The sequence below is a fragment of the Nelusetta ayraudi genome, unplaced genomic scaffold (genome assembly GCF_046127955.1).
Source record: "Nelusetta ayraudi isolate G7.1 ecotype Tasmania unplaced genomic scaffold, CSIRO-AGI_Nayr_v1 ptg000048l, whole genome shotgun sequence".
NCBI classification, from domain to species: domain Eukaryota; kingdom Metazoa; phylum Chordata; class Actinopteri; order Tetraodontiformes; family Monacanthidae; genus Nelusetta; species Nelusetta ayraudi.
The window spans coordinates 14,188,311-14,198,601 of record NW_027466098.1 but is presented as its reverse complement, the minus strand read 5'-3'; the positions used below and the strand labels follow the sequence as shown (position 1 = coordinate 14,198,601).

General features: G+C 44.5%; 1 protein-coding gene across 3 annotated transcripts in view; it reads left to right on the top strand.

Annotated features, from left to right (window-relative positions):
• The first annotated feature begins 5,160 nt into the window (after positions 1 to 5,160).
• Positions 5,161 to 10,291, top strand: part of LOC142895439 (unconventional myosin-Ic-like) — a 45,116-nt gene continuing 39,985 nt past the window's right edge. The window contains exons 1-2 of one of the 3 annotated variants that reach the window (XM_076036488.1): positions 5,161 to 5,312; positions 5,473 to 5,628. In XM_076036488.1, the coding sequence (XP_075892603.1) occupies positions 5,539 to 5,628 (90 nt within the window). In that variant the 5' untranslated portion in view covers positions 5,161 to 5,312; positions 5,473 to 5,538. Of the gene's footprint in view, positions 5,313 to 5,469; positions 5,629 to 8,526; positions 9,297 to 10,291 lie in introns of those variants that run through there. The other 2 variants (XM_076036492.1, XM_076036491.1) reach the window with 2 other exon arrangements.

Sequence of the window (10,291 nt, the reverse complement as noted above, 5' to 3'; positions counted from 1 at the left end):
TTATATATTACAGGAGATTTTTATTTAACCTTTCATTTAGAGTTTTAAGTGGAAATTTCATGAATAAAGTGGCGCGTAGACTGGATGGATGGTGGATTAACCCATCTAACCCAGTACTCCACTAGATTTGTGCGCAGAACCTTTTGACTTTATTCTCAACATTTTGACTTACTTCACGTTGACGTTAATTGCAAAATTTCATCTTTTTTACGCCAACTAATTTCTCGAGATTTCGACGTTAATCTCGAAATTGTAAACTTGAAAAAAAAAATATCTTAATTTTTTTTCTCTTGTGGCCCTAATCCTCTTCGTATTGATGTCAGGAGCTGAGCCATCAATTCCACATTTTTCTTCAAAAAAAACCAAAAGATTTTATCTTCTTTGTCCAATACCCCAGAAAAACAAAAATGGAGCGCAAGTTAGAATGTGGGGCTGGGGTTGGCAACTGTGAGTGTAATGATAAATTTATATGTTCTATTTATAGTGTTTGTGAGACAAATGCAATGTTAATGTCCCAGCTTCTGCTGCTGCTGCGGCTGACAGACATCTGGTAACCAGCGGAGGAATAATCCAAACCCAGACTACAACACATTTTGTGTTCTGTTCCGACAGAATGCTGTGGGGGAAAAAAGTGTCTTGTGACTTATATATGGGGTTATATCCGCTTTATGGGCTCATAAAAAACACATTTTGTGCGAGTTTTTCTTTCAAGCCATTTGTATTGATTTTTGATTTTCTGTTTTATTTGAGGTGGGAAGAGCTCTGAAGTCTGAACCCTCTTGCCTCTCCAGTTTCTCGTAACCTCTGTCGGCCTTTTCCATCGTTACATCACCCACGTAATGACAGCCTGAGCTCGGTGCCAAGCCCCAAATTTAGACTAGGCAGTGAAAGTGAAGAGACATCAGACAGAAAGTGTGCATCAACAGCCAGTCAGCGTGACATCCTTCCTGCGGTGTGTGAACAGTTGCAGCTGCACCGAGGTGAAAGAGGCACTGCAAGAGGTGCTGAGCAGGCCGCACCCTTCGCTTCAATTATCACCTATGTACTAACATTAGACAACATATGGTTTCTTTCATGTGAAATTGATGCTTTTTTAAAATTTTTCTCCAGCATAAAGCAACACATCCATCCGCCTTTTTCTCAACGTATCCTGCACTCACTACTATGAAGACGTCCAAATCTGCACCAGATAGTGCAGAGGCAATGTCGTACCCGTTGTTAGACATCCAATGGCAGGAAAGCACGTTGCCTAAGCTGTTGTTTTTCAAAATCCTTATTTCATGATGGTCCGATTGATTTTACTTACACAAGCTAAAACCACAAAACCCTGTGCAGTGCTTCATTGACTGGTAGAGACAAATTTGCTTTTTCGTCTATTGCTCTTGAAATTAGTGTTAAAATCTGCTGTTAATGCGTCGGTCTCCAGCGCGAGTCTTTCATCTTTCGATACCAAAACGTCTGAAAGTAAAGCGGCACTGAGCCACTTGATTATCACATCAGCCTCTCTGTTGCCCTCTGCAGGTCAAATGTGATACAACAGGAAAAGGTTTCCAGAAGGTGTTGCCGAGTCTGAGACGGAGACTAGTCACGACAGACAAGGGTGTGACGGTGATTAATTAGTTCCTGTTCCTGCCTGTCCTTCAGAAGAGTTACTTAACCACAATTGAATCCTACTAATGAGAGAAAACGTGGGTATTGGCAGTGCTCCTATTCATAATTGTCAACAGTTCACGCTTTGCACAGGGAAAATTAAAAAATAAAATGTGATAGAGTTGATTTGCATTGGATAAATTGTTTTTTTCTTCATTAATTTGTTCACTGTTTTTTTTTTCTTTTTTTTTTTCAAACAAACAAGTTATGAATGTTATGAGACATTTTTACCCAGTGATGCAGGGAATCTTGGTCTGAGCTCTTGTATGGTGCATTTCAACTCATATTTGAGTTCATGTATATTTCAGAGAGACACGTCTTAGTCAAATATTGCTGCAGGGCTTGTTCTCATTCAGTGATGCAAAACAAAAAAAGGGCCGTCGCACTAAGAGAGACTCTGGTGAGCCTTTGGGGGATCTGCTGTTGGTGCATCTTCCACTTTTCCCCCCGCCAGTGTGAGCAGACTGATGGAACGTGAAACCTGAAGAGGGCAGCAAGTTCCACACAATCTGAAATACTTCCGACCTTCTGAAATTATCCTCATATTTCCAGAGGACGGCACAGTGGATGTGTTCTGGGGGAAACTTAAGATGCAGCTTTTTTATTTCTGTTTTTTTTTTACTTCCTGTTTGTTATATTTGAGGATACTGCTCACCAGCGGCGGTGTCGGAGGCAGACCGACCTCCGCTTACACATCTGCAGCCTGATCGGCGTCCTCCGGCATCCTCCGGCCTTCCTGTGGAAACTAGAAACTGCAGCGGAGGCGAGCTCGCTGCTGGCAGTGCAGGGCCAGGGTCCGACCCCGGGAACAAACGTCGGTGAAATATTATGAACTTCCTCTTCTCATGCAGAGACAGCAGTTATAAATAGCTGGGGTTATTTTCAGACAACACTTGTGAGATTTACTCAGAGGGGCGTCTGGTCCGGGCCGGGCTGAGCCTCCGGTGCTGGGTCTGGTTACAGGAGCGTCCCACAAATATACAGCGGCATCGGCCTGCGAACTGCAGCTCGCTCTATCAGAGCTCTCGGCTCCAGACAGATCTGATGAGCACACAGTAATTTATCTGGCTCCGCAGCATGGCTGGGCCACTTCCAGGAAAGGCGTGTGGGTTAAATCAATGTTGTGTCCTTATTAAACACAATGCGATTCTATATCTGCACCTCAGAACTTGTACTTTGTCAGAAGGATTCCGACCGGCCTGTCAAAAATGATAAGTGACGAAGGCCAAAATAAGTATCAAATCCATGCATGGAAGAATATGGCCACAATGAAGATACAAAGGAAGGATGCTACAAACTCAAACATTTTCAACATGATTTGATTTCATGCACTCATCTTTTCCTTCCTCTTTCAAACCGTTGAACAATATTGATTAAGGCCTAGGAAATCTACTATGCTGGTTTCATTGCTGTAATGGTACAGCAGCTCATGGATTCTGTGTTTGTTGGCTGGTTCTCTCTGTTAAAGTGGAGGGGTTTGTTTAAGACACATTTCCCCAGGGAAACCATATGGCATCCTATCTTATCCTATCCTATCCCATCCTATCTTATCCTATCCTATCCTATCCTAATTTTATGATATCGCCATCAACCTATGAATATGTTAAACAGTCCAAAACATGCCAGGTAGCTAATGTGGTGTTAATTAATTTTTTTGTGTTGCTACTAAAACTGAAACTGTGCATGTATTTTGTGATTAGAGATGATGTCTGGCGTTGGGGACGAAAATCTATCCTCTGGACATCAGCACAAAAATAATAGATGTGACTCTGACTTTTGCAACAGTTTATTTCACTTTCCTGCAGCTCTGAGCAGCAGCAGCAGTGTGTTTAGCGTGGCCACGGTTCATCTCAACACCCTGCTTCCTTCATTTAAACAGAAGTCCGGCTGAGTAGATTGTCCCTACGTTTGCCTGCGCGCGCGTGTGCGTGCGTGCGTGTGTGTGCCTTCAAGCTGCAGGTTTCCTGTTGATGCCAGTCCGTCAGGAACGTCTCCTCCTGGGGTCGGAGTTCAAAAGGATGTGTGTCACCGTGGCTTCCCCTCTCTCAGCAGCAGCCTGTGATGCCCCGTCACACAAATCTTGTCGCCGCTTTTTCAAAACTCGCACCCGAGCGTGGAGTAAACACGTCGTCCCTCGAGGGGTCGGGACTCGGGAGCCACGCCCCTGCTGTCCAGGAGGCCCTTATGCCTAAAGTTAGAGCCACTTCCCCGTCCGCCACTCGTCCCTCCACATTCCAATCTGAAAAATGACGGCGTGGATTATGACGGCGAGTTGACAGGAATGCTGGGAGGCGCCAGAGCGGTCGGACTGGGCAGGAAGGTGATTGACGAAGCTTTGCATGAGCGTCCTCGTCACAGAGACCACGTATGGAGCTCACTTTGGAAATCATTTGCATGCGCAGTGTATGTGTGTGTGTGTGTGTGTGTGTGTGTGTGTGTGTGTGTGTGTGACTGACACGACCTCCTCGCCAGCCAGGTCCTTGGGGACAGGAAGTGCTCTGCCATAAGCAGCAAGTACCTTATTTGTTTTGGGAGAGTGCATGCGCGTGCCTCTTGCCTGTATATCCGAAGGGAAACGCACACACACATGCACGCGCACAGATACACACACGCACACACACACACACTGAGACACACGTACGTCACACACACTTAATCTCTTGGGTGGGTACTTAGAATGTCTGAGGCAGGATGCTGGGTGTGTTTGAGTGTGTGTGTGTGTGTGTGTGTGTGTGTGTGTGTGTGTGTGCGTGTGTGTGTGTGTGTGTGTGTGTGTGTGTGTGTGTGTGTGTGTGTGTGCCTGTGCGTGCACAAGCTATATTAAAACTTAGACCCGGTGCTAAAAGTTATCCGGAGTTAAAGGCAAACAAGAAGACAAAGAACAAGACACCGATCTTTGTATTTTATTTTGCCCCCAAAAAATCTGTGAAAAATGTATATTTTGCAAGAATCAATATCCATATAAATAGACCATTTGGGAACAATCAATTGAAAACGAAACAAAAAGTAAGTAAGCAAAAATTGCACTGCAGCAAGGAGTAAGGAGTTATTATTATTTTTAATTCATAAAGAAGATAAATTAAAGTATGAAAAAACATTATATCTTCAAGGAAGTTTAGAGTCAAGTAAAAGATGGTGAGTAAACATGCAATTGAACACCAGAATCATCAATCACAGATCATCATCATCCTCATCATCCTCATCGTCCTCATCATCCTCATCGTCCTCATCCTCATCATCCTCATCCTCATCCTCATCCTCCCCCTCATCATCATCATCACATCATTCTGTCCCAAACTCTTCTCGTCGCACGACATCAAATTGTTCCGAGGCCGCCGTGTGCATGCGCGCCGCTTCCTGGACTTTCATATCGTCCACTCAAGCCGTTTTTTACTGCGCTAAAGACAAAAGGCACATATCCTCTGTGTGCGTGTGTCATGCGCCTGAGGACAGGCTGAGCTCCACATCCTCCCCTCGATCCCCGGGGCTGGAGAGGCAACATCCTCTGGCTGCAGCGAGGGGAAGCTGGCCTCACAGTGACTCTCCGCACTGCCACAGGTAGCAGCTCAGCTCCAGGATCTCCCTGCGCTGATGTCCGAGAGCTCCAAACGCTGCGTTCCGCTTCTCGATCTCACCGTCAGGAAGTGAAAGTTCCCCGCCAGGTAAGCGGTTGTCCCAACATTTATTTCAAAAGTGCATGTCGGAGCAGTATTTATCGTGAGACTTTAAAGGCTGCTGGTTACTTTTCCGCCATTTCTAACCAAAGTTTCTTCTGCTTCTCCTCCTGACTGGAGGATTTTTTTCCCATAGACCTGAAAGAAGAGGTGCAGTGTTGAGAGGAAACCACCCGGGGATTCACTTGAAGGAAAAGGAAGGGAAACCGGCATCATGATGGAATTAAGGATCCAACTAATCCCAACGGGGGAGATCATCCTCCCCCCGGGAAAAAATGGAGAAAACTACTGCAACAACTGCAAGGTCAGTTCACACACCGTGACCAGAGCACGGTGAGGTTCAGCTTCATTTTTCACTCTGGCGAGAGGGTTACAAACTGATGCTGACACGGCAGAGGTGACAGGGTTCATCTCTCACAGGGCTGAAGCTGAGGAACACTCACACACATTAGTTATCCGAAGTCACGGAAGGCAAATTGAATTAAATGAGGCCAGCTGTGAGTTGTACCGTTTCAAATTCTTTCAAACTTGAAACAATTCCGTGCTAAATTCTCTTCACTAGTGTTTCTTTTCAAACAGCAATCTGCGTACATCCAGTCAGTGAACTCCCTAGAAATCATCAGAGTCCTTCAATGCTTTTCACTCCCTCTGCTTTTTTACAAAATATGTGACACCGTTTTGGAATTCAACCCTTTCTGATGTCACAAAGGGCACAAATACCATTACCAATGCTACATGTCAGATGAGTAGATGAGCAGATCTCTTCAGGCATTGCTACACGAGCATGAGGCACCCTAGTCTTACGTCACAAATTTAAATGCCAGTTTACTCAGTAACAAGGCAGTTCTGGGACACCATGGGTTTGTTTTAAGATATAACTTTATTAAATGGCAACACTGATTGAATTCGTTTTTGTTTTTTGTTTTTATTTTATTTGTTTTTTTATTTTATTATATTACAGCATCTCTGGCCTGCTGTCACCGCACCCACTTTGAGAGCCCTGTAAACTACATTTTAAGGAAAGAAAAGGTTGCAACAAGATTTGGAGTTCGACACTAAAAGCCAAAAGCCTGTTTACAACCTGCCTCTGCTGTCACTGCATAATCTAGATATCTTTTAATTTCATGCAACAGATTGTGGTCAGAGTTTCATCCTCTTTGCCCAAGCTGCCTCAATATCTGCAGTTATATATGATATACCAACCTCATTACCGCATGGGGAGGAATGTAAGATGCTTGGTGTAAAACCATTAGAGAACATAAGATCCACTGCTTGGTTTGATGAAAAAGATAGTAATGAAGACAGATGCCATTAAATAACTTTCAATGTACTGTCAAAGGAATGAGGGTAGAGGGCATTTTAAAATGCATGGCTGTGGAGTAAGGCACCCTATGGTACAGTGAAGCCTGGATTACCATGTATTGTAAGAGGAGCGCGGTGATGATTGAGGAAGTGTGGAATGTACTGTAGCCCAGAACGGGAGGAAACGACAGACATTCCAGTACACGGCTTCATATTTTCCCCTTCCCACATTCCTCTAGTGTCATATCGCCCGCCTGCCTGTGGATGTTTGTGGAACAGGGTTATCAATTAGCCCAACACTGAGATACTGCTCCTATTTTTATGCAGCCAGGCATCAAATCGTGGGATCGGAGGCAATGTTTTGACATATCCACGAGGCCCAGAGCAATTTAAAGTTCCCTTTTTCCCTCATGGGATGAATGCAGAATTACAGTAACAATTTGAGCTTCAAAGGGAAATGTTGAGTCTCTCTTCAGAGATGTGCAGCAGCAGAGTTTTGGTGACAGAGGAGTGCAGTTTGAGAATAAAACGTTGACGGTCAAGTGTTGTGGCGAGCCCTTCCAGCATTTAAAATCTGTCCGCCTTTTGAACAGGACACAACCTGCCTGCTCTGTGTGTGTGTGTGTGTGTGTGTGTGTGTGTGTGTGTGTGTGTGTGTGTGTGTGTCAGCGTTCCTAAAAGGACATGGGCTTCACAGGCTTGAATAGATTACTCCCCCTCCTGGCAGTGTGTCCATATCGCAAGGGCCGCTCTGGCACTGACGACCCAGTTGACCGGCTGGCTGAGGTCACCTTCACATGAGGGCAGGCCATGTTGCATAACTGTGCTCTAATATCTGGGACGACGCTGAGAGGACGAGGAGAGAGTGCCCAATCCTTTTCTGTGGGCTGGTGTGCCTTTCACAGTTTATTAGGGCAAGAGACCAGGCTTGCTCCTTGTGACCTGACAGAGGACACTGAGGTCTTTAAGTCTGTCAAGCTTGACAACACGTTTTAATATTGTCATAAAAAAAAGTAATATAACCTGTAAACCTTTGACCATAGAATGAAATTTGAAATCGACAGTTTCATATAAAAAATGCTAGAATTTTGTGAAAGAAAAATTACATAAATAATGAAATATGTTTTATATTTGAAGTTAATGTTAACAAGCTAATAATAATAATAATAATAATAATAATAATAATAATAATGACGACATGGTACGGAAACTGATTTGCCCTCATATGAGAAAGAGAAAGTGGACTCCCTGCTGTGGGGAGGGGCTGAAAAAACTCTTGTGGCGTGTGAGGGTGCAATGTTCACATTGCTGCCAGCAGGGGGCAGACGACATCCTTTTAAAGGTATCTTAAAAAGCAGTTTAGATTTTTAGTAATAAAACTATAATTTTGCTGAATTTCTGCTCTTTGGTGACAAATATTTCTGCACAGGGACCAAACTCAACTTTAACTATTTTCCAGGCAATTTTCTAGACGTTTGACATTTGCAAATTTAGTATTATTTTATATATAATGCAATTTGTTATGTTTATACATTCATAAATATATAATGTAAAAATATAAACATATATATATATGTATGTATATATATTATATTTAATCTATAGCATATTTTAAAGTCTGATAAACCACTTTCCAAAACATGCCCTATTTTATCAGACTTTAAAATAAATCCATAAACCAATAAAAATGGGCGTGTCTTTCTTCTCGCTGTGGTCAATAATGTAGTATTTTATCGTTTCGGGCAGTCAGCCAGTCATTTCAACTATTTCAAAGACTATCATTACATTTTTTTTCATTACATCATTTCACTCCCGGAAGACCGCTTGAACTTAAAAACTGCATTTATAAATGACACAATATCCATTACTTTTGAAAACAAAAATGAATCGTTGTCGCTCTAGCGACGGTTTGTTTGAACCGTCCATCCCCACGCAAACGTCGCAGCATTCCGCACTTCAAAAAAACTTCAAAGTGGCATGGAACTTTATTATTCTTCACTGTCTTTGTTCCCGGGGCCGCCTTAGATTCCTCCAACACTTTGAAACGTCCCACGAGCCGCCGTAGTACATCAATTTTCGGGGGTCATCAAAGTGTAAGACCGACAGGTGCGTGTGTTTGTAGAGAACACATGGTTGCGTGTCCTGGTTCATGTCACCCTGCGCAGGAGGAGTGGAGGGATGAGGGATGGCTCCATCCATGGTGGACTTCCTGCTATTCCAAGGCTGCTGCTGCTGCTGCTACTACTCCGGTGACAGCAAAGGAAGAAGGGGAAATTACCACATGTTCGAGGAGGGGCTGTCCGGACAATTGTAGCCGTTTCATCATCACCCGGTTGCATTGACTTGACTTTATCCCGTACCATCAGCAGAGACCACCAGATAGAGACTCTCCGGGTTGGTTTATCAGTGGGAGCACGCGGACTTGGCTGGGGAGCGAGGACTGGGAGCGGTGGGAGGGTCGCAGAGAGCGGGCAGGACAGGACTCCTCTCACTGCTGCATACTGTCGACTTCACCCAGTCACTGACTGAATGACTCACTTGGCTGACACATTACCCAAGAGCTGAGCCGAATATCGAGCCGCCAACGTGAGATTCGTCGAGTCGGTGAGTCCAAGAAGAGAGACTACCGCACCGAGTCTTCACCGTTTCACCGCGGCTGTTTGTTCCAAGGTAAAAAACCATTCACCGTCTAAACTCCCAAACGTTTCTCTAACGGTTTCTTCGGCTCACGTTAGCTTGAAGCGCGGATGTGACGCTATATTGGGGGGGAGTATCTTTCTCTTTCTCTTGACTTTCTTTTTTGTGACTTTCGCGGCGGCACGTCTCAAGTGTGAGGAAGGGGGCGGAAAGCCTCGCTGCGTTGCCTGCCGTATGGAGTCCCTTCCACCACCAATGTCATTCATTTTTCTTGCTCGGTCGATTCGCGCCCACGACCCGGACACGGTTCACTGCTCAGCCCGGTGAATCAGCTGTTGAGACCTCAACGTATTTCCCCCCAATTACGGCGAGTCAAGTGCTTGTTGAAGCTAGTGGCGTTTTGTTCACGTGAGTTCATTTTTTTTTATTATTATTATTAAAGTGTTGACAATTGCTTGTAACGATAATGGCTAGTTTGAGTATTCGGTAAAGGGCAGAAATGTCAACTTGTTTTTGTACCAAGGTTGGTCTTGCTGTGGAATCAGTGACCAGGCGAAGTGTCTCTTTCCTTGAGGACACTTCGAACCAGCCAGTGGCTTGGCGGCTAGCTCACAATCCTTCAGGTGTCTTTTTATAGACGCCAGACAGACTCAGATTAGGGCACGAAAACACGGCTCGCCTCACAGCCAGCAGTCACACCTGTGAGCGCAAAACTGTCATTTTGCATTCCTGTCGGTAGGTACTGAGTCCGTCTCTTCTTCCTGCAAGTACGTCACCGAGCTAATCAGTGGTAATAGGTGCTACTCTCCGCTGTGAGTCTAAAAATATGCCTCAGCTGTTCGTATTTGGGTGAGAAAGTCTCACTGTAATTGCCTGGCCACCTGTGCGTGCGTGCGTGCGTGCGTGCGTGTTTTGTTTATGATCTAAAACAGCACAGAATGCATCTGTCAGACAGTAAAACCTGTTGCTTTACCCTGCATTGAGAAGATGTGATCTGTTTTGATAAGATGGGTATTTATGCCTGTATG